This window comes from Salvelinus namaycush, chromosome 5, assembly GCF_016432855.1.
Source record: "Salvelinus namaycush isolate Seneca chromosome 5, SaNama_1.0, whole genome shotgun sequence".
Taxonomy (NCBI): Eukaryota; Metazoa; Chordata; class Actinopteri; order Salmoniformes; family Salmonidae; genus Salvelinus; species Salvelinus namaycush.
This window is the reverse complement of record NC_052311.1, coordinates 5,982,540-6,006,903: the sequence shown is the minus strand read 5'-3', so window position 1 is coordinate 6,006,903 and position 24,364 is coordinate 5,982,540. Positions and strand designations below refer to the sequence as shown.

Sequence of the window (24,364 nt, the reverse complement as noted above, 5' to 3'; positions counted from 1 at the left end):
GAGAACCAACCCAATGCCAATCCATCTGGACTGGAGAACCAACCCAATGCCAATCCATATAGACTGGAGAATCAACAAAATGCCAATCCATCTGGACAGGAGAACAAACCCAATATCAATCCATCTGGACTGGAGAACCAACCCAATGCCAATCCATCTGGACTGGAGAACCAACCCAATGCCAATCCATCTGGACTGGAGAACCAACCCAATGCCAATCAATCTGGCCTGGAGAACCAACCCAATGTCAATCCATCTGGACTGGAGAACCAACCCAATGCCAATCCATCTAGACTGGAGAACCAACCAATGCCAATCCATCTAGACTGGAGAACCAACCAATGCCAATCCATCTGGACTGGAGAACCAATCCAATGCCAATCCATCTGGCCTGGAGAACCAACCCAATGCCAATCCATCTGGACTGGAGAACCAACCCAATGCCAATCCATATAGACTGGAGAACAAACCAATGCCAATCCATCTGGACTGGAGAACCAACCCAATGCCAATCCATCTGGACTGGAGAACCAACCCAATTCCAATCCATCTGGCCTGGAGAACCAACCCAATGTCAATCCATCTGGACTGGAGAACCAACCCAATGCCAATCCATCTAGACTGGAGAACCAACCCAATGCCTATCCATCCGGACTGGAGAACCAACCCAATGCCAATCCATCTAGACTGGAGAACCAACCCAATGCCGATCCATCTGGACTGGAGAACCAACCAAATGCCAATCCATCTGGACTGGAGAACCAACCCAATGCCAATCCATCCGGACTGGAGAACCAACCCAATGCCGATCCTTCTGGACTGGAGAACCAACCAACTGCCAATCCATCCGGACTGGAGAACCAACCCAATGCCCGATCCATCTAGACTGGAGAATTGGTCCTTCATAGATTCAGAGTAACTCATTTGGACGGTAGCAAATGGACGGGGGACGGGGGGGATCTAATTACTATCACCCTTCACTGTCAACACACCACGACTGACAGCACAGCCTCGTAATAGACAGATCAGCATTCATAGCTATGGCCATCACGATGACACGGAGGTAGGTAGCAAGCCTCTCCTGCTGACCTCGCTAGTGATGTTTACATTAGAAGTCTGGACCTAGCCCTGTTCATCAGACATAAGACCTTGAGGGAATGATATCTGATTTACCCTGGCAGCTCATCTTTAACAAACAGTTTGATATCACGGCATCCACGTATATAAAGAGGTTCTCAAATTTAGTGAAGTCATTGATCAAACTGTTATGTGGGCTTGGTTACTAGTTATCTTACAGAACAGTATTTCTAATACTCTCTGCAACACTAATATAAAGTGTTCAGTAGCTACGTAATGAAACCGATACAATGTTGATCAGACGTTATTAATTCAACATGTTTTTGTGTTTTTCCAAAAGGACATCGGTGTAGCAGATGGTAGATCAATGCATATGATACATATTCAGATGTCATGTTCTGTGATCTGAGCTCCTCGTTCAAACAGATGAATCCTTCATTACAACAATGATTCATTGTGGCATGGTGATTGACCTAGAAGATCAATTGAAAGACATCAACCCTGTTGTCCTCTAAGGGGGCTTTCACAGCAAATTGGTTAGGACTGTTAAAACAACAATAGTATTAAAACATTAAAACAACAATAGTAATTTATTAACATTCGATTGATGATGGCTGACAATTGAAAAGCATCTTACAATGGAAGTACAACAGGAAACATAAGCATTTGTCATGACAGGAAGGAGAGAGTTAAAAAAAAATGGAACCTTTATTTAACTAGGCAAGTCAGTTAAGAACGAATTCTTATTTACAATGACGGCCTACCAAAAGGCCTCCTGTGGGGACAGGGGCCTGGGATTAAAAATACAATATAAATATAGAACAAAACACACATCACGAAAAGAGAGACAACACAACACTACATAAAGAGAGACCTAAGACAACAACATAGCATGGCAGCAACACATGACAACACAGCATGGTAGCAAAACAACAACATGGTAGCAGCACAAAACATGACACAAACATTATTGGGCACAGACAACAGCACAAAGGGCAAGAAGGTAGAGACAACAATACAACACACAAAGCAGCCACAACTGTCAGAGTGTCCATGATTGAGTCTTTGAATTTAGAGATTGACAGTTGCTTACATTGTTTTGATGTGCAGATTTGAGATCCTTTGTTTTTGACCAACGTGACAGATATAGGATACCCCAAACTACATGACATTAAGGAGTGGCCAGGGGGAGCCTGTTCCATCCCTGCTAGGAATAGGAAGCTGCAAAATGAAAACATCCTGGAGCCCGCTGCTCAGAAGCACCAGAGAACGGAGAGGACAGCTGTCACCAGCCAAGTCCGAAGCCTCCTGATCTGGGCACTGAGACGGCTCTTGCTGGGCAGTGTCTGTCTTGGCTGAGGAAGATGAACGAGGAATTGACACCATGTCTAATCTCTAGTCACAGATGGTGATTCCCTAGAGGAAGTGTAACTGGCCTCACACAGACCCAATGTCAAGACACTAGTTTTTTTTCTCTTTCCAACCCTCCATCGCCCACCGTCTGCTTTGTTATCAGACACGAGGAACTGTTCCATTCTGGAAACATCAGACAGGAGGAACTGTTCCATTCTGGAAACATCAGACACCAGGAATTGTTCCATTCTGGAAACATCAGACAGGAGAAACTGTTCCATTCTGGAAACATCAGACACCAGGAACTGTTCCATTCTGGAAACATCAGACAGGAGGAACTGTTCCATTCTGGAAACATCAGACACCAGGAACTGTTCCATTCTGGAAACATCAGACACCAGGAACTGTTCCATTCTGGAAACATCAGACACCAGGAACTGTTCCATTCTGGAAACATCAGACAGGAGGAACTGTTCCATTCTGGAAACATCAGACAGGAGGAACTGTTCCATTCTGGAAACATCAGACAGGAGGAACTGTTCCATTCTGGAAACATCAGACACCAGGAACTGTTCCATTCTGGAAACATCAGACACCAGGAACTGTTCCATTCTGGAAACATCAGCATGTTCTTAGAACAGTATGAAAGAACAGGCTGTGCTTCCATCTAAACAAGCAGTGTGTTCTCCCACCTCCTCAGCTATGGCAGCAGGCCACAGAAGCAAGCTACATAAGCTGTTGTGGTAACACTTTACTTGACATCCAGAGTCATAACACTCATAATATGGTCATAACACCCATGACCTACTTATTTACAGTACACCTCTTGTGACAGTGTTATTTCATGGCAGGTTATGACACCTATATAAGTATCAAAACCCACATTTATTCAAACCTGTTACCACTGTTGTCTCATACAACAAATCACCCATCATGATAACTGCTTAGTTTGAACGTATACGCTTACCACTCGTCTCATACTCACGATGACATGACTGAAAACCTAAGTGCACATTACATACATACATATGGAATACTTACAGCCAAGTAGTCAGGTCCAACATTAATGACACCATTTATAAAGATCAGCAAAGAAGACTATCAAATAAATAATACAAATACTGGGCTAGATTGTTCCAAAAGAATTGGGAAATTTTATTACTTTATACTAATACAATTGAAGAAAAATAAAGACATTTTGTAAAACAAATATTTTTTTTCTCAAAAAGATAGTGAAACTTCCAGCAAGACAATAACCCCAAGCACACATCAAAATACACAAAGAAATGTTAATCAACCACAAAATAAAATTTACATTTTGCAATAGCCATCTCATTCTCCGGAACTTGAAGAGGGCCGTCCCTAAGCGCAGATGAAGGATATCAACGGTCTATGATCCCTCCCAACGTGTTCTCCAATCTGATACATTTTAGAAAAAAAGGCCCAGTGCCATTGTACTCAATAGGTGAGGTATTGAAAACATCTGAAGGGGAAAAAAATATCACTTATTAAACAAAATGTATTTCTCTGAGCAATTGTATTAGTATAAAATATTTTTATTAATTTTTGTTTTGCATCATTGGACAGGAAAATGCAATATAGCCCAGAACTTTTTGGCTCATCTTTGGACCGGACTGTATACTGTACTTGGTTGGCAGGGCATCATATTCACCCAGTTAAGATAATATGGTCTTGTGCTGGTTGATGTGTGGGAGCTGTGATACAGAGGGTAGGCTACCATATCAAGTCCAAGACCTCACACCCACCATCTCTGTGTACATTACATAAATGCATTTAGTTACACAACGTCTTCATGCCATAGCCTGCAATGAATCACCATTTCCTGGCTGAGATACAGTCCCCTCAGTGAAATAACCCACTAAATCTAGACAGCAGACATACAATGCACCATATTAGTTTTATACCTTGATATGTTCAACCAAGACAAGTATACAAGACTGTTGTTTTAATATAAAAAAATAGATATATTTACAGTTTCAACAAAATGTGATACAGCACTGTGTGTAATTGCAAACTGTATGGAGAAACAGTCATGTAGAAAACTCTACAGAAACAAACAACTATTTCATAATTGGGATTCACTGCCATCTGGTGGCTTCAAAGAGAACACTAGTGTTTACCCCCTCACTACAGAGAGTAAATTATGTTTTATCTCTTCCCTTAACTTAAGGGCAACTCTAGACCCGCTTCCCTTAAGGGCAACTCTAGGCCCGCTTCCCTTAAGGGCAACTCTAGACCCGCTTCCCTTAAGGGCAACTCTAGACCCGCTTCCCTTAAGGGCAACTCTAGACCCGCTTCCCTTAAGGGCAACTCTAGACCCGCTTCCCTTAAGGGCAACTCTAGACCCGCTTCCCTTTGCAGAATCGCTGTAATTATCTGTTCATTTTACATCTAAGATGGCACTCTTTCTAGAAATAAAAAAAGCAGTAGAAGAACATTGAGGATTTGATTTATGGAGAAATATCAGTTTACATGAATGACGTAGCTATTTATACAGACATCCCTTCTGGCTGAATTTAAAAGGACCAAAAGTCAAGGATGTTGTATTGAACATATAAAGAAGAAGTCTTACAGCAGAGGGATAGGTAACATGCATCCACAAAGTAGGGCCAATCATCCGCATAAACTCAGTTTAAAGAGTGAATCAAGAGACGTGTGTGTTTGATCTCACTCAGGAATCATTAGGTAATCCAAACAGATTGACAGCGCCTGCATCGCTACCCCACTCAGGAATCATTAGGTAATCTAAACAGATTGACAGCGCCTGCATCGCTACCCCACTGAGGAATCATTAGGTAATCCAAACAGATTGACAGCGCCTGCATCGCTACCCCACTGAGGAATCATTAGGTAATCTAAACAGATTGACAGCGCCTGCATTGCTACCCCACTGAGGAATCATTAGGTAATCTAAACAGATTGACAGCGCCTGCATCGCTACCCCACTGAGGAATCATTAGGTAATCTAAACAGATTGACAGCGCCTGCATCGCTACCCCACTCAGGAATCATTAGGTAATCTAAACAGATTGACAGCGCCTCCATCGCTACCCCACTCAGGAATCATTAGGTAATCTAAACAGATTGACAGCGCCTGCATTGCTACCCCACTGAGGAATCATTAGGTAATCTAAACAGATTGACAGCGCCTGCATCGCTACCCCACTCAGGAATCATTAGGTAATCTAAACAGATTGACAGCGCCTGCATCGCTACCCCACTCAGGAATCATTAGGTAATCTAAACAGATTGACAGCGCCTCCATCGCTACCCCACTCAGGAATCATTAGGTAATCTAAACAGATTGACAGCGCCTCCATCGCTACCCCACTGAGGAATCATTAGGTAATCTAAACAGATTGACAGCGCCTGCATCGCTACCCCACTGAGGAATCATTAGGTAATCTAAACAGATTGACAGCGCCTCCATCGCTACCCCACTGAGGAATCATTAGGTAATCTAAACAGATTGACAGCGCCTCCATCGCTACCCCACTGAGGAATCATTAGGTAATCTAAACAGATTGACAGCGCCTGCATCGCTACCCCACTGAGGAATCATTAGGTAATCTAAACAGATTGACAGCGCCTGCATCGCTACCCCACTGAGGAATCATTAGGTAATCTAAACAGATTGACAGTGCCTGCATCGCTACCCCACTGAGGAATCATTAGGTAATCTAAACAGTTTGACTGTGCCAGACTCTCTATTTCCCTTCCTTGTCATCACATGCGTAGGCCAGCATCAGTCTCTTAGGATGCCAGGCTACTGTGAACGTAGGAGACTCACACTGGACCTCCCACAGCTTCTCTCCTGCATAAACACAAAACAAAGAAGAGGATACTGAGGAAGGATGAAATCAAATTAAAGAGGACTTGATTCTTGCCAAGGACTATGTGGCATAGTGTGGGCTTGTTGAGTGGATCGTACATTCCACAGGGAGCAAAGGGGATTATTCTTGCACATCCAATTCTGGTTTCTTTATGTATCCACAGAAAGTTGTATTGACTTTCTTCAACTAACCTGTTTCAACCTCAGATCAGAAAGAACCGGATGTTACAGATGGCCGAAAATGAAAAAGTACTGTAGAGTCAAAACTAAAGTACAAGACTGAAGGGTTGTTTTTGGCTGAAGACACAGCAGATGAATCATTTGCATCACTGTCCAAAACAAGGACTGAAACTGGAGGGTACCTTTAGTGTTGACAGTAACCGTGCACGTTGTTGTTCTAATTGGAGGGTACCTTTAGTGTTAACAGTAGCCGTGCACTTTGTTGTTCTGACGTCCCAGATGCGTATGGTCTTGTCCCCTGATGCAGTGACAAACACATCTGGGTTGGTAGGATGCCAACACAGCTGATCAACACTGTCTCCATGGCCTCTGTAGTTGTTCTCTTTCACCTGTAAGGGGTTGATATAGGCAAAAACAGCTAGCAATCAACAAGATGGCTACGGGGGAGGTAGCTACCACTAAAAGTAACTGTAACTACTAAGTTAACTAGGCTAGCTGGATCCGCACAAAACATAGCATCTAGTTAGCTAGTGTTAAGGCTGCGTAGGTTCAACTGAGATAGGAACAATATCACACCTGAACTTGGTCAAAATAATTGTTTAATTCAAAAGGTAATAAATGGCAAATGCATTTTTCGTATATACGGGTTCACTGCACCACCCCGCAGGGTGGAACAGAGAAGACACTTGTTACTGACAAAGACATTATAATAAATACTCATGACAGAGATAGTTCCCACTTCCGAGCCGGCCTGTCAGAGTAGAGACTGGGCGTGGTTTAGACTCACCCAGCCTATCGTTGATGTTGGCGCTTTAAGCCAGTCCTGGCCCCTTAGCGCATGTGATGTCCCGACGCTGTTGCTGTGTAGATTACGCTCCTTCACCCCAAAGACTGAGGTCAGACAGCTCTGTAATATTGTCTGAGCTATTCGCACCTGTATACAATGGCCACTGTTCTCGCTCAAGGCTAACCACAGCTTCCCAGCACTCTTATCTGGCTAACTGTTACTTCCAGCACACACACACAGACACCCAGGCTCCCAGGCCAACAGTTTGTCAATATCCAATCACATTTAATACAGTTGCTAATCACGTTTGTTATAGTATTGGGTTATAGTGCATAACTCAGAACCTCACAGATGTTCTTCGTGTGTATAGTTTTGTCTATTATTGTCTATTGTACACCACAGTCAGCAGTCCCCTGATTCACCCCCCTCCTGTGTCTCTCTAAGATTAGCACAGTCTCGGTCACACAGTACAGCGCCCACAGCGCCCTTTTTAACACACACACATTTCAGACTGCTGTTCATATCTTATGCTCAGATACATTTGTTGCAATTTCAGGCTGTGGCCTCATGGTTAGACAGAGCACTGGTAAGAGTAGAGACTAATGGAAAATGCAGGTTCACATGAGTCAGTAATTCAAACTTTAATGCATAAGAAGCCCTACTAGCTTATAGTTAGTTAAGCATGTCAAAAAACCTTATAAAAACCCCACAATCCCCCGTTTGACACCTAAAAGGTGTCAACATAGAACATTTTGATTCCCCCGTTTGACACCTGAAAGGTGTCACATACAATAAACATTTCATCCCTTTTTCCATATACTAGGTGGGCTCGTTACCACCCAGGAACTTAAAACCTTCTTAGGGAGAACAGACACCGCACCCATAGAGATAGATAGAGAACTCTAGTGGCCAAAAGTCTATTTTAGCATGGGCAGCGCCAACGTCCCAGTCAGTATTAGAACGTCATCACCCAAGGCAGCCTGTAAAGAAAATACTGTGGTTACCTAGGTTACCCCATTTGGCTCACAGCAACAACAAAAAATGATATTTTCCAAACGCAATGTTGTTGTCTGTTTGTTTTAGTCGATTACACAACTATATTTAAGAAAAGTACAACATGTCTAAATTACTTTTCAACATTGCCTGCTCTTGAGCGTTCTCACTACTTAGAAAAGCATAATATTGTAGGGCTTTCCTCATGCCCTTTTTCATGATGGCGCTAGCAACCAGAACATTAAGGTAGCCAATACCAACAACAAACAAACTGACTATACAGCTACACGTAGTGAGTGGAAACGGAGGATACTAAACAAGGGATTTTTTACCTCGTGACATTGAACAACACAACAGCTTTTCGGCATGTTTTGTTATTTCTGTAAAACAAAAAATGTACTACGGACTCAGTGACCGCCTGCAGGGAGAAACTTTGTAGCAGGGCAGGGGAAAAAGAGGAAGGAGCATTGGGGATAGTCACATTTGAAGGGATGGGAGATGAGGAAATCTTGGACTGGCAAGGAGGCATGGCTGAGTCAAATAGGAATCCTGACTTAATGAAGTGGTGATTAAAGAGCTCAGCCATGTGCTTCTTGTCAGTAACAACCACATCATCAACATTAAGGGACATGAGCAGCTGTGAGGAGGAAGGTTTATTCTCCAGGTCTTTAACTGTTTTCCAGAACTTCTTGGGGTTAGACCCACAGAGAGAGAACTGCTCCTTAAAGTAACTAACTTTGGCCTTCCGGATAGCCTGAGTGCATATACGGGGTGTACTGGTACTGAGTCAGTGTGCCGGGGTACAGGTTAGTCGGTAATTTGTGCATGTAGGTAGGGGTAAAGTGACTATGCATAGATAATAAACAGTGAGTAGCAGCTGTGTAAAATACTCGAAGCGAGCATAAAAGGCATTTAGCTCATCTGGTAGGCTCGCATCACTGGGCAGCTTGCGGCTGGATTTCCCTTTGTAGTCCGTAATAGTTTTCAAGCCCTGCCACATCCGACCAGCATCAGAGCCGGTGTAGTAGGATTCAATCTTAATCCTGTATTGATGCTTTGCCTGTTTGATGGTTCGTCTGAGGGCGTAGCAGAATTTCTTATAAGCGTCCGGATTAGCGTCCCACTCCTTGAAAGCGACAGTTCCTTTAGCTTGATGCGGATGTTGCCTGTAATCCATGGCATCTGGTTGAGATAGGTATGTACGGTCAACTGTGGGGACGACGTTGTCGATGCACTTATTGATGAAGCCTATGACTGAGGTGGTGTACTCCTCAATGCCATTTGATGAATTCCGGAACATATTCCAGTCTGTGCTAGTGTAACAGTTTAACTTTACGTCCGTCCCCTCGCCCATACCCAGGCGCGAACCAGGGACCCTCTGCACACATCAACAACAGTCACCCACGAAGCATCGTTACCCATCACTCCACAAAAGCCGCGGCCCTTGCAGAGCAAGGGGAACCACTACTTCAAGGTCTCAAAGCGAGTGACATCACTGTTTGAAAGGCTATTAGTGCGCACCACAGCTAACTAGCTAGCCATTTCACATCGGTTACACTAGCAAAACAGTACTGTAGTGTAGCATCCGCGTCATCTGATCACTTCCATATAGAGCGAGTCACTGGTACTTCCTGCTTGTAAGCAGGAATCAGGATAGAATTATGGTCAGATTTGCCAAATGGAGGGCGAAGAAGAGCTTTGTATGCGTCTCCGTGTGTGGACTTCCCTCTGGTTGTGCGTGACATGCTGGTAGAAATGAGGTAAAACGGATTTAAGTTTGCGGCCACTAGGAGCACCGTTTCTGGATGAGAATTTTCTTGTTTGCTTATGGTCTTATACAGCTGGTTGAGTGCGGTCTTAGTGCCAGCATCGTTTTGTGGTGGTAAATAGACAGCTACAAATAATATCGAGTACTCTCTCGGTAGATAGTGTGGTCTACAGCTTATCATAAGGTACTCTACCTCAGGTGAGCAATACCTCGAGACTTCTTTAATATTAGACATTGCTCACCAGCTGTTGACAAATAGATGACTGACATGGGGCACTGTTTTGAAGCCACTACTGTAACAAAACATTTTGGAAGATATAGAAATTCCTTTAAATATCTACATTTGTTTTTGTCACGTTTATTCTATTACAGACATCTTAATGCACTTAAATTATGTGAGCTAAACATAATAAAATAAACATTTTCCTTTTAAGTATAATTTGTAGAAAGTACTAATGTTACTACAATATATATATATATATATATATACACCTATATAATACTTAGTAATTTACTTGAAATACTGTAGAATTCCATTCATTCCTATGGAGGACTGCTCCTACTGACGAGTGCCAATATGGCCGACCGGTGGCTTCAGAGCCTTTCATTGGCCAATATATAGTGTCAGTCATCCAGGGTTTATATACCTCTTTAATTACAATCCTGAACCTAGAGCAAACTAGAAGGCGGTGATGTTATCTTGCTTGAAGAATGTTAAATTACAAAAATGCAATAATTAAACACGTTTATTAACAATCGTTTAGAATGCAGTTCAAATTCAAACAAATCTTGAAAACAAATAACATGGGAAAACCGAACAATTCACGTTACAGAAAGTAGATCTGAGCTATTCTAACACAAACATAACAATATATGTAGGTAGGTGCTGAACATTTGTTCATATAAACCAATACAGATTAACGTAATCTGCAATCTCATTTATTGTTCTAGGATGAGTTTCACAAAGAGCCTCTCGTGGATTAGGTAAACCTGTGCCGTTCTTCTTGAGTGCAATATAAAGAAAAATCCAGATTCTCCACACTCCTCCGGAGGTGTGCACTTGTACACTTCCCGTCAAATTGGGCCTAAAACTGTCATCTTGTCAACTTCCTCCAGAGATGGGACATCTTTTTAGCTAGAGGCTGTGTCTTTACCTGAATGTTCCTGTGAGACAACATAAATTATACAGCTCAGTAATCGTCCAGGTAAACATGTAATGTACACAGCAAATAACTGCACAGAAATGTTGGTTGAATAATTTAAAGAATTGATATCCGCGACCTATCCCCTCCACGATCCTCCTTTTTCAAACCTACACACCTGTGACTTACATTATTTGGTAATAGGGACTATAAAAAGAGCAGTCGGCCAACCATTGCTTCTTTACCATAAGTGTAGAAATAAAGAAAACTCAAGTGAGCTAATTGTGATGAGATTCAACAGGATTCCGGTGCTTTACCATAAACTTCAGATAGTGACAGAGGCTGCTGCAGTGTTGGTTCTTTGCTTCGTCCTCATTGACATAGATGACTTGACACAGGTCGCAGAAGTAGCCCATGACAGGTTTAATGAATTCTCTTCCTGTAACAAACGCATTAGAAAACATAGTACTGTACTTCATAAAGACAATGCCTCTTACTACAGTTCATTGCTGCACAACTCGGTAGTGTTTTCAAAGCAAACAAATTAAAATAGTTGTTTCAGCGATGAAGTCTAAAAAGGTAATTTTGTTAATTTTCTTGAAAGGAGACATGGCAGTAGCCTGGGTGCCAGTCTTATTGTGCTCTCTTGCCTACTCCTTATAGAATTGTCATGCCATGGAGTTGACAAGAGCACAAACAGATCTGGGACCAGGCTATAGAAAGAGACAGCAGATCTGGGACCAGGCTATAGAAAGAGACAACAGATCTGGGACCAAGCTACCGTGAGTGCAGTGAGGCTATAAATCACATCCAAACACTTACCTACTGGGTTGTTGGCCTGGAACGATGACTCCATACCAGTCTTCATGGAATCTGGTCCCGTTTCCACATTATCCTCCATCTTGGTTTCTGCATTATCCTCGTTGCTACAGGCCTGCTTCTCTTTCTCAGCAGCAGGGACAGGGGCATCCTTTTGGTCTTCACTGTTGGAGGATTTGTCAATATTCCCTTCAGACGCTCCTATGTCCTCCTTGTCACAGTGTTGGGCTGGCTTGGAGCGTACTTGTCGTGATGTCTTCTCTTTTGTCTCCTCGTCCTTCTCCATTGTCTCCTCGTCCTTCTCCATTGTCTCCTCGTCCTTCTCCATTGTCTCCTCGTCCTTCTCCATTGTCTCCTCGTCCTTCTCCATTGTCTCCCCGTCCTTCTCCATTGTCTCCTCGTCCTTCTCCATTGTCTCCTCGTCCTTCTCCATTGTCTCCTCGTCCTTCTCCATTGTCTCCTCGTCCTTCTCCATTGTCTCCTCGTCCTTCTCCATTGTCTCCCCGTCCTTCTCCATTGTCTCCTCGTCCTTCTCCATTGTCTTGTCGTCCTTCTCCATTGTCTTGTCGTCCTTCTCTTTTGTCTTGTCGTCCTTCTCTTTTGTCTTGTCGTCCTTAGCCACTGACTTTGAGTGACTGCTGGTCCGTCCACTCCTTATCCTGCTACTGCTTCTAGTACTCAAGTGATCTTTCTTCCGATCACTTTTAGAATCAGATTCAGGTTTCCACCTGACAAAATAAGATAATTCCTTTTTAGTCCAGAATTATATAAGTTTAGAAACGTTTACCTTAAGAGAGATAGGCAGAAATCACTGCACATAGAAAATATCCCTGTCTGATCATGTTTTATCAGAAGAGACAGAGAAACATCAATTATCAGTGGCTCCCACACGGAATGGGACTGAGTGTGTTATACGTCTGTTTAGCAGAGCAGCACCAACCCTGTTGTTAGTCTTTTGTATTTCTGAGACCGCAGGATGATCAACTTCTGGCCGTATAATTTACAGCCATTATAACGCAGCTCTCTTAAAGCCTTTGTCGCATCAGAAGACCTCTCCATCTCAATGAAGCCCTGAGAGAGATGAGAGAGAGGAGAGAGACCATGGTTACTGGAAACAACAAAATGTGATCAGCCTTGTAGTACATCATTAGGATCGACTCCATTTTAGATTTCCTTCTGTTTGGAAAATACCTCTTCACCGTTGCGAAGGAGCAAATAGCGGTGCACTCTCCCAAAGCCTTTAACAATCTTCAGGAAGTCACTATCCGTATAGAAGCTTCTGGGAAGGTTTTTGACGTAGATCACTCTACCAGGTGTCTGATCACGTCCTGAGGGCTGAAATGAAAATATTTTTCAGGTGTGGTTGTAACAAACCTTATTGACAATAGTTAACTAAAGCTGCAATGAACCCACTCAACCCAGATCGTATATATGGTGTTAGACTGATATATTGCTTAAAACCAATCTTCCCCAGTTAGAAGGTTGAATGAACAATTCTAAACAGATGACCAGTACTGACTCACAGAACACATCAGAAACAATAATTTAAAAATATATACAGATTTGCTCACCTTGCTCTTGGATCTGCTCTTGATCTCATCTGTTGACTGGTTATCTGCAATGTAAGATAGACATACAATCAATGACCTTTATAACAATGCTACTCTTTCTTTAAAAGTGCTGAAGTTTGAATGGAATCTGTGGTCGGGTTGCTAGGGGTTGAGTAATAAGTCACCTTGGTTATCACCTGAGGAATCCTCCTCCAGCTCATCCAATGTAATAAGATTCTCAAGGTCCTCTGGGAAATCAGGCTGAGGGGAACAAACATCAAAACATGACACCTTGTATTTTACATATTGGAACTATGTTACTTGTCTTTTTTCAATTTGACTTATTAAATAGATGAACTACACGTTAAAAACCTGACAGAGCATGTATAGATGAACTACACGTTAAAGACCTGACAGAGCATGTATAGATGAACTACACGTTAAAGACCTGCCAGAGCATGTATAGATGAACTACACGTTAAAGACCTGCCAGAGCATGTATAGATGAACTACACGTTAAAGACCTGCCAGAGCATGTATAGATGAACTACACGTTAAAGACCTGTCAGAGCATGTATAGATGAACTACACGTTAAAGACCTGACAGAGCATGTATAGATGAACTACACGTTAAAGACCTGACAGAGCATGTATAGATGAACTACACGTTAAAGACCCGACAGAGCATGTATAGATGAACTACACGTTAAAGACCTGCCAGAGCATGTATAGATGAACTACACGTTAAAGACCTGCCAGAGCATGTATAGATGAACTACACGTTAAAGACCTGACAGAGCATGTATAGATGAACTACACGTTAAAGACCTGCCAGAGCATGTATAGATGAACTACACGTTAAAGACCTGCCAGAGCATGTATAGATGAACTACACGTTAAAGACCTGCCAGAGCATGTATAGATGAACTACACGTTAAAGACCTGCCAGAGCATGTATAGATGAACTACACGTTAAAGACCTGACAGAGCATGTATAGATGAACTACACGTTAAAGACCTGACAGAGCATGTATAGATGAACTACACGTTAAAGACCTGACAGAGCATGTATAGATGAACTACACGTTAAAGACCCGACAGAGCATGTATAGATGAACTACACGTTAAAGACCTGCCAGAGCATGTATAGATGAACTACACGTTAAAGACCTGCCAGAGCATGTATAGATGAACTACACGTTAAAGACCTGACAGAGCATGTATAGATGAACTACATGTTAAAGACCTGACAGAGCATGTATAGATGAACTACACGTTACAGACCGACATGTACTTTACCTCATCATCAATGTATGAAGTATCTCCTTTCTGGTCTTCAACATCTATCTCTTTCCCCTGTTCTGACCCGGTAGCTGAGAGCTCTTTCCCCTGTTCTGACCCGGTAGCTGAGAGCTCTTTCCCCTGTTCTGACCCGGTAACTGAGAGCTCTTTCCCCTGTTCTGACCCGGTAGCTGAGAGCTCTTTCCCCTGTTCTGACCCGGTAGCTGAGAGCTCTTTCCCCTGTTCTGACCCGGTAACTGAGAGCTCTTTCCCCTGTTCTGACCCGGTAGCTGATAGCTCTTCTGTAGGAGCATCATCTACAGTCCCAGAGGTTGCTTTCTGCCTGGGCTCACATAGTTCTTTAAACTCCTGGATCAAGTCCTCAGCACTCTCCTGCGGTTCCTCTTCCTCCTCTACCTCTCCCTCCTCTCCCATGTCAGAGTTCTCCTCCCCATCCTCCCCATACACGGCCATCCCCTCGATGTCACTGTCCATTTCACAGGCCTCCATGGCTCCATCCTCCTGGCTGTCCTGGATCTCAGTTTCTTGTTTGCTCTGGTCAATCGTGTCGACAGCCTTTTTGGACTTCTCCATCACAGTGGAGGACTGGGATGTGGTCTTATTCTTGATGGGAGGTTGTGAGCGAGTGGATGTGGAAATGGGGGATACCTTCTCACTGGACACCCGCTCTTTAGTATGGGAGTGAGGGCTTCTGGAGGACCGACTGGAGCTCTGTTTGCTGGGGGACCTTGGCCTGCGAGGGCTTCTGGAGGACCGACTGGAGCTCTGTTTGCTGGGGGACCTTGGCCTGCGAGGGCTTCTGGAGGACCGACTGGAGCTCTGTTTTCTGGGGGACTTTGGCCTGCTTTTACCCCCACTGTTTGATTTCACTCGTTCTTTGTGACGGTCGCTATCCCTCTCTCTACTCCTCCTCCTTTTTGAGGAGGTTGGTGAATCTCTCCTGGGGCTGAGGGACCGCCTTCTGGGGCTTGGGGTTCTCTTCCTCTTAGATCTGTCTTCAGACTTCCTGCTCCTGTCTGGAGACTTCCTGTCTGAAGACTTCCTCTCAGACATGGTCCTGCATGATGTGATGGAAAAAAGGTTTACAGACAACACTTTTATTTCCATGTTTTCTGGCTTTTACAGAGTCTAAATTAACTATTTCTCCTTTAATACAGTGGTTATAACAGTGACAGTGTCTGACAATCTGAATTCAGAAGCCATAATTAATGCATGTTTACATGCAAAACAAAAGGTAATAGCACAACAGGGGACGCATCAACTTACCGAAATGTATCATACTCTGATGAGAAGGCCACTTTAATATGTATCTCATCTATTTTCAGGTGTTTGGACGTATGGTGTCCAACAAGCTTCTGTGCATCCAGTGCATTCGTCATTTCCACAAATGCCTAAGAGGACAGAATACACGGTAAGCAAATTGTAGTATACTATAACAAAGACCCCCAAAAAATTCAAAGCAATATGATGTTTAATACCTGCGTAGGTAAGAATAGAGAGTGCGCCACAGGTCCAAATCCTTCCGCTACGGCCAGTAACTCTCTTTTCCACGCGGCAGACTCTTTACCAGGAGGCACAGGGGAAAAACTCAACACCCGGGAACTCTATATGGACGTAAATGGATTTATTTAACTCATTGAATAATACTGTGTGCGTGTGTGGTTGTTTTAGGGAAAAATCCTCAATTACCCCTTCAACCAAATTTAACAAAGATTTAGTAAATTAATTAATCTTGTAAAAATGTACCTGTAGGAAATTAAATGTTGACGAGACAGAGAAGGTGACTTGTCCTCCTTTCACCATCACTGGGTTACTGAGGTAGTATGTCACAATATCGGCGGCCTGGTCCGTTGACCCCAACTCCACAAACGCCTGAAGATGCAGCATTACAAGAACCATAAAAACATTATAACTAGAATGGATATCCCTATTGTAGTCAATGAGGCCATGATGGGTGGCGATTCTATTTCTATACTTACATGATGATGAATATAAGATTTTCTCAATTATTATTCAGTCAATACAAGACTTTTGACCCATTTCATAGGAATTGAAAACACATATATTAGGTATTTGAATAGATGGCAGAATGAATAGGCTACTAGTCTTCTTACCAAAGCATGGAACATGATGACTTTCACAACTTCACCAAACGGTTTAATCAGGTCCTTCAAACCATCTTCGTTGAGACACCGGGCGGTAAATTTGGCACAAACCACTTTGCCACTCCCCTAGAAAATTATGGCAAGTAAACAGACATTGTGAAAACTAAAAAAAGGGGGAAACTAGATAGTAATAAACCAGAACAACAGGAAGAACAACAATACCTTTGTAACCTTTGTCTTAGTGTCTACGTTTTTTCTAGAGCCGCTACTTGACGGTTTACCTACAGGACAATATAAAAGGTAAGTTACTGACACGTTAATATGTTATATGAATAAATCAGACATATACTGTCAAAGCAAATGGTCCTGTGTGGCTGTTTGTAGAACATGGCGCTACCAACACCAGAGTTCTGGGGCGGCAAGTAGCCTAGCGGTTAGAGCGTTGGACTTGTAACCAAAAGGTTGCAAGATCGAATCCCCGAACTGACAAGGACAAAATCTGTCATTCTGCCCCTGAACAAGGCAGTTAACCCACTGTTCCTAGGCCGTCATTGAAAATAAGAATTTGTTCTTAACTGACTTGCCTAGTTAAATAAAGGTAAAATAAAATAATATTTAAAATTCGAAATACCAAAATGTATGCTTGATAAAAGTGTCTGATAAAATGGACAGGAAGTAATACAGGAATAATACAGGAAGTATTCACACCCCTTGACTTATTCCACATTGTTGTGTTTCAGCCTGAATATAAAATGGATTAAATTGAGATTTTGTGTCACTGGCCTGCACACATAATGTAAAAGTGGAATTATGTTCTGAGAAATGTTAACAAATTAATGAAAAATGAAAAGCTGAAATGCCAATATGTATTCAACCACCTTGTTATGGCAAGCCTTAATAAGTTCAGGATTAAAAATGTCTTTAACAAGTTGCAAGGACTCATTGTGTTCAATACTAGTGTTTAATATTATTTTTGAATGACTACCTCATCTCTGTACCCCACACATACAATGATCTGTAAGGTCCCTCAGTCGAGCATTGAACTTCAAACACAGATTCAGCCACAAAGACCAGGGAGGTTTTCCAATGCCTCACAAAGAATGGCACGTATTGGTAGATGGGTAAAAATAAAATAAAGCAGACATTGAATATCGCTTTGAGCATGGAGAAGTTATTAATTACACTTTGGATGGTGTGTCAATACACCCAGTCACTACAAAGATACAGGTGTCCTTCCTAACTCAGTTGCCGGAGAGGAAGGAAACCTCTCAGGGATTTCACCATGAGGTGAATGGTAACTTTAAAACAGTTACAGAGTTTAATGGCTGTGATTGGAGAAAACTGAGGATCAACAACTTTGTAGTTAAGCCACAATACTAAAGGGAAAAGGGGGGATACCTAGTCAGCTGTACAACTGAATGCCTTCAACTGAAATGTGTCTTCCGCATTTAACCCAACCCCTCTGAATCAGAGAGGTATGGAGGGGGGCTGCCTTAAATCAATATCCATGTCTTTGGCGCCCGGGGAACAGTGGGTTAACTGCCTTGCTCAGGGGCAGAACAACAGACTTTAACCTTGTCAGCTCAGGGATTCGATCCAGCAACCTTTCCGTTACTGTCCCAATGCTCTAACCACTAGGCTACCTACTAACCTAAATGACAGAGTGAAAAGAAGGAAGCTTGTACAGAATAAAAATATTCCAAACATGCATCCGGTTTACAATAAAGTAAAACTGCTAAAAAGGTGGCCAAAATGTTTACTTTATGTCCTGAATACAAAGCATTATGTTTGGGGCATCACCAACACAACACCTCACTGAGTACCACTCTTAATATTTTCAAGCATGGTATTTCTACATCATGTTATGGGTATGCTCGTCATCGACAAGTACTAGGGAGTTTTTTAGGATAAAATGAAACAGAATAGAGCAAAGCGCAGGCAAAATCCTAGAGGAAAACCTGGTTCAGTCTGTTTTCCAACCGACACTGGGAAACAAATTCACCTTTCAGCAAGACAATAACCTACAACTCAAGGCCAAATATACACTGGAGTTGCTTACCAAGATGACATTGAATGTTCCTGAGTTGCCTAGTTACAGTTGACTTAAATCAGTTTGAAAATCTATGGCAAAACTTAAATGGCTGTTTTGCAATGATCAACAACCAACTTGACAGAGAATGAAGAATTTAAAAAAGAATAAATGTGCAAATAGTGTACAATTCAGGTGTGCAAAGCTCCTCGAAATTTACCCAGAAAGACTCACAGCTGTAATCACTGCCAAAGGTGAGTCTAACATGCATTGTAATCACTGCCAAAGGTGAGTCTAACATGCAGTAACCGAAAGGTTGCTGGATCGAATCCCTGAGCTGACAAGGTTAGTCTGTCGTTCTCAGGAGTGTGAATACTTATGTAAATTTGATTTCTGTATTTCATTTTCATTACATTTGCAACAATTTCAAAAAACATGTTTTCACTTTGTCATTATGGGGTATTGTGTGTAGATGGGCGAGAGAGAACAAAGTATATTTAATCCATTTTGAATTCAGGCTGTAACAACAAAATGTAGAATAAGTCAAGGGGTATGAATACTTTCTGAAGGCACTGTATTATGTAGAGGCAAGCTAATGCAGTTAGTTTACCTAAGTAGTTAATAGACCTATGGGAAGGTCCACCAGTCTTCTCTTCAACCCTTGGTCTGTCTGTGTGGTCGTCACCACTAAAGGGATTAAAAGGCCTGTAGTTAAGATCTATGCTACATTAATACCAAGCACACACACACAGAGACAGAGAGATATTCACTTACCTTCTGGCGGTCTGCATCTGGCAATCCCATTCAGGATACCTAAAAACGTAGGCACAGGAAGAAGAGATGGAATGATTTTTTAAAAAGCTGAACAATTTAGGAACTTAATCGATTTAAGCTAGGCCTATTACAATATCAATATTGACAGTAAGAGTTCGAAACGTCATCAAATGTATTGGCCACATACACATATTTAGCAGATATATAGCAAAATGCTTGTGTCATGCTGTTGAGTGGAGAACTGGAAAAACATATTGAGTATGTGATTACTCACATTTGAAGAAGTGTGAGCTGTCCGTCTGCATGTTGAGTTCCATTGATGTGTGTGAACCAGAACTGCAACAACAACAAAAATGACCAAAAAAATAAGTACTCACTGATTGTTCATATTTAAGATAATGCATAGGCTGTATTCTAACATACGTAGCAGTAACTGTGTATTATTAGTGGCACAAATAGGCTTAAGATTCATACACGTTGGACCCTTTCACACACACATGAACCTACCTGAGACCCAGATAATGCAGATTCAACAGAAATAAGAGGAGTAAGCTACTTACCTTTTCAGAGAGCACAGTAATATCGCAGAGAGAGCACGAATAAGGAAACGTTTGGGGGATTTCTCCGTGGAAGTCAAGAGCAGCCTTCTTGGTGGGAGTGTTGCCAGAGGTGGCCATCTTGATTGTGACAACTGGGACATCTTGGTCTGGGCGTGGTCTGTAGTTTGTAGCTGGTGGTGGTGGGTACCTGTAATCTACTGCTGGTTGGGATGAGTTGGGGGGTTTCCAGCTGTTGCTGCTTCCTCCTTGGGCCGTGCTGTAAGTGGACCTAGGAGTTTGGTAACTTCTGGGAGTTTCTTTACCATAGTGGTAGTCCACAACTCGGACAGGCACAGGTTCTAGGCGAGAGCGTGTGTACTGCATCGGGTTGCCATGACGATCTAGTTGCCAGGGCTCAGCCTGTTCTGTGGGAAGGAGTTGGGAAGGGGGAAGAGCGTGGTGGGGGTCCAATGGGTAGTCTAATGGCTGAGAACGACTCTGGTCACCCTGCTCCCACGCACGGCCTGGAGGAGGGGTAGCAGTGGGGGGGCGAGATGTGGCAGCAGGGGGGTAAGAGATCATAGCTGGATATGGTGGCTGCTGTGTCGCCCTCTTCTTTCTGATCTCCAGGAGCAGACGTGGTAGGTTCTCCACAGTGATGAGCTCCTCAGGCATCTCGGCTAGTAGAGACAAGTCTTTGGGCTCGAGCCCACAGCTGCTCAGGAGGGACAGAATTTGGTCTGACCGACTTAGAGAGGAAGAGTAAGGGTCTGACCGGCTTAGAGAGGAGTAAGGGTCTGACTGGCGTAGTGAGAAGGAGTAAGGGGACTCGTTGGCAGCGGAGGCTCTGGATGAGGAGGATGGGTAGGATGGTATTGTGGAATGAGACGGTGGCTCCTGGGACGATCTGTAAACATTGTGACCGTGGTCTCCAGGGTGCAGGTGATCTGGAGAGTCAAAAGCGCTGGCTCTTAGATCTTTAGCTGGTGGTGGTCGTCTGTAGGAGTAGTTGTGAGACATGCTGGAACGTAAACGTATCAAATCTCTGTAGAGAAAGTTGCCAGTGAAGAGATGAAGGGTCAAAAAAGCAATCTAGGGGAATATGGATTCAATATCAGGAAACTTGGGGGCGGGGCCTATCTTGGCTGATTCCTTGTAGGTGACATGCTGGCGATAACCGGCAGGCCTTGTCCGAACCGTCATGCTAGCTAACGTCATCTGGCAAATGCTGGCTGAACGAACGTTAGTTAGCCCTGACATGGAGCCAAACCATAGGCCTGAAAGGGTTGCTCATGCAAGTGATAAAAATGACATAGATAGCTAGATAGATATTGTAGACCATCGAAATGAATAGGATAAATTTACTAAAACGAAACTGACACTGGCTGAACTAGCAAAGCTAACGTTGACGTAAGCAAGCTAACTTCCTCTCATGTTAGCTCGATAACTAGCTATCATACAAACCAGCCATTTTTGAAAGCTGAAGATAATTAGTGAATACATATAAAGACTTTACATAAATATCGGTATGCAACTTTATTCATTAAGTATCTTACCGTAACCTGTAGCGAAGGAGCTAGCGCGCTTCACAGGCGTCTAAACCGGAACCGGAAGTGAAAGGTAAACTACAATAATTTTGTACAAAGTAAAAGTCGATTGCGGTTTGTTTACTATATGAAAACAGGGTATTCAAGAGTATACATTTATGAGGGAGCCATGTTTATTTTTTTGTGAAATCACAAATATATAGTCCATCCATCAATATTTATTTTCAAATACTTTAAGAAAAAAATATATATGTTTTTTTTGTATGTTTGTGCAATACTTTTGGTACATTTTTATACAGTAGTTTTACTTTTTATGTGCATTTAAAAAAAATCTAAAGTCAACATCTACATGGCAGTAGGATATCAAGCACCAGGCTCTGAACGATAATGGCAGGAAGTAGAGGAGCAATGAAAATAAAAGGCTCCTTAACAGCTTCTACCCACAAGCCATAAGACTGCTGAACAATTAATCAAATGGCCACCCGGACCATTTACAATCTGCATTTCAATAAAAGGAATTCATAATGCAAACCAAGATCTAATGAAAAATGTCTTCTGATTTTTAAATGAACCACTAATTTTGATTGAACAGAAAATTATTATTTGATGGGGCAGGTATGTTAGAACTACTTACATAACATAGGCCTATAATATTCAAAAAGGAAATAAAAAGTCTTCTGGCTCCTACCCTGTTTTTACATTCAGAAGAGTTACAAAAAACATATGATTTATATACACAACATTATTCAAAACGTTAACCATGCAGGGCTAGCTGGAAAACTTTGGCAACACATTAAGTGCAACAGATTAACAAAACTCAAACAGATCTTCCTACGCTGGCTTCAGTGTAGACAGATAACTTGTTCATCAGAAGACTAGTCTCAGTGCTTCAATCCTGGTACGAATTCTGGCGCTTCAGGGTTCAAATTGCTGTTAACCTAAAGAGAAAAAAACATGAGGGAAAATGTCATCAAAGTTTACAGAGATTATTCAATCCAAACAAATGGTGATGTCATAGGCCGACTATTTGTACAGTATGTTCCAGCCTGTGCCATCTTGACAAAAATCATACTTTATACTTATGCTAAAATGTTTATTTTATTCTACTGAGCCATTTACTTTCTGTTCATATTCTTATCTTTTATTATTTATTATTGTTGTTGCATTGTCGACAAGGAACCTGCAAGTAAGCATTTCATTGGAGGGTGTATCCCTTGTGTATCCCGTACATACGACTAATAAAACTTGAAACTAGAACAAGATAGCACATATATATCTGGGACTAGGCTAGCCTCAGTCTGTATCACATCCGGCCGTGATTGGGAGTCCCATAGGGCGGCGCACAATTGGCCCAGTGTCATCCGGGTTTGGCTGTCATTGTAAATAAGAATTTGTTCTTAATTGACTTGCCTAGTTAAATAAAGGTTAAAACAAAACAAAAATATATATATATTTTAAAGCCTCAGAAACACAGGCTTTTCACGAGTTGATGAGAACAGACTTACATGAATGGTTCCCTACACGCAGTCTGGTATTTACGAGGCTAACACGAAACTAGGACTAGGCCAACTAAAATGTCTACTTTCCACAGACTTAACTTTCATAAAACCTGGACAAATAAAACCACTCTGAAACATTTACCGCCAGGCCGTCGACGATGCCTGTGTCACTGAGGACCAGTAGGTTTAGTTGGTCCTGGAGCTGACCGAGGGTTGGAGGGAGATCTCTGGCTGGGATGAACCATTCATTCTCCTCTTCCTCCAACATCTCCTGGAAACACTGCTCAATGAACTCCGCCTCCCACAGCTCCTCCTCAATCTGGGGAAAAAGCATTCAATACTTTAGACACCCAACTCTTCGTAACACTATAAATTAAATAAATAACGATACATTAGCATTACAAAAATAGGTATTTCTTTGAGTGTGGTGTGGTGTAGGCATGAAAAATTACATCAACCTAATCTAGTACATCATCAATAGACAAAATAAGTAGAGGACCTGTCTGTTGAATTCCTCCTCGTTCTCCATCCACATGTATTCAGCAAAGGGATTGTCATCATTGATGAACTGTCCATGTAGGATCAATTCTATGCTGCTGAGGCTTGGGGTGTTGTTGATGCGACTTGGATCTTTCATTTTGGCTGTAACCAAGACAAGTTAGCTATATCTGCAAAAACAGAACACAGTAATAATAAGACACAGGAATAAACAACCAACGACTAGGGGAAAAACACACTACAGTTCAAAATGCTAACTATGACCACAGCGTAACGTTAGCTATCTACAGACACGTGTTGTCTGCCTTTGTTAAGACGACTCGATATAAAGTCTAAAAGCAGCAAGTAGGGACACTCATTTCTGTTTTATATGAACCACAGCAATGTCATATATCGTTACGATATTTCATAACGGTCAAATTACCAGGTGAAGTTTCAAAGCTGGAAGTGTCAGTTGAACTCTTCTAAGATCGTGAAAAACAATGGCTGCTGAGTATGTTTGTTTACATGTTGAACGTCAGAAATTGAACGAATCGTATGACCCTCCCA

General features: G+C 42.3%; 2 protein-coding genes across 5 annotated transcripts in view; both read right to left on the bottom strand.

Moving 5' to 3' along the window:
* LOC120047885 (polyadenylate-binding protein-interacting protein 2-like) overlaps positions 1-24,357 on the bottom strand; it is a 30,434-nt gene extending 6,077 nt beyond the window's left edge. Inside the window, exons 1-4 of one of the 2 annotated variants that reach the window (XM_038993464.1) lie at positions 24,240-24,357; positions 23,817-23,985; positions 23,460-23,636; positions 21,970-22,756 (exon numbers count right to left, since the gene is read on the bottom strand). In XM_038993464.1, the coding sequence (XP_038849392.1) occupies positions 22,700-22,756; positions 23,460-23,636; positions 23,817-23,954 (372 nt within the window). In that variant the 5' untranslated portion in view covers positions 23,955-23,985; positions 24,240-24,357 and the 3' untranslated portion in view covers positions 21,970-22,699. Of the gene's footprint in view, positions 1-21,969; positions 22,757-23,459; positions 23,637-23,816; positions 23,986-24,239 lie in introns of those variants that run through there. The other variant, XM_038993465.1, reaches the window with a different exon arrangement.
* LOC120047881 (matrin-3-like) lies at positions 10,740-21,890 on the bottom strand. Of its 3 annotated transcripts, XM_038993455.1 has the most exons (19): positions 21,828-21,890; positions 20,293-21,316; positions 20,007-20,068; positions 19,733-19,771; positions 19,569-19,645; positions 17,152-17,210; positions 16,939-17,055; positions 16,571-16,696; positions 16,303-16,428; positions 16,091-16,215; positions 15,087-15,881; positions 14,822-14,987; positions 13,708-13,783; positions 13,544-13,587; positions 13,164-13,307; positions 12,913-13,043; positions 11,976-12,700; positions 11,471-11,592; positions 10,740-11,175 (listed from the first exon to the last, which is right to left on the bottom strand). In XM_038993455.1, the coding sequence occupies exons 2-19, from the start codon at positions 21,289-21,291 to the stop codon at positions 11,143-11,145; spliced, it is 3,966 nt and encodes a 1,321-aa protein (XP_038849383.1). In that variant the 5' UTR covers positions 21,292-21,316; positions 21,828-21,890; the 3' UTR covers positions 10,740-11,142. The 3 variants fall into 3 exon arrangements, with proteins under 3 accessions (XP_038849383.1, XP_038849382.1, XP_038849384.1); XM_038993454.1 differs by having other exon boundaries at positions 14,822-15,881; positions 21,828-21,889; XM_038993456.1 differs by lacking the exons at positions 19,569-19,645; positions 21,828-21,890 and having other exon boundaries at positions 14,822-15,881; positions 20,293-20,548.
* Positions 24,358-24,364: the final 7 nt, after the last annotated feature.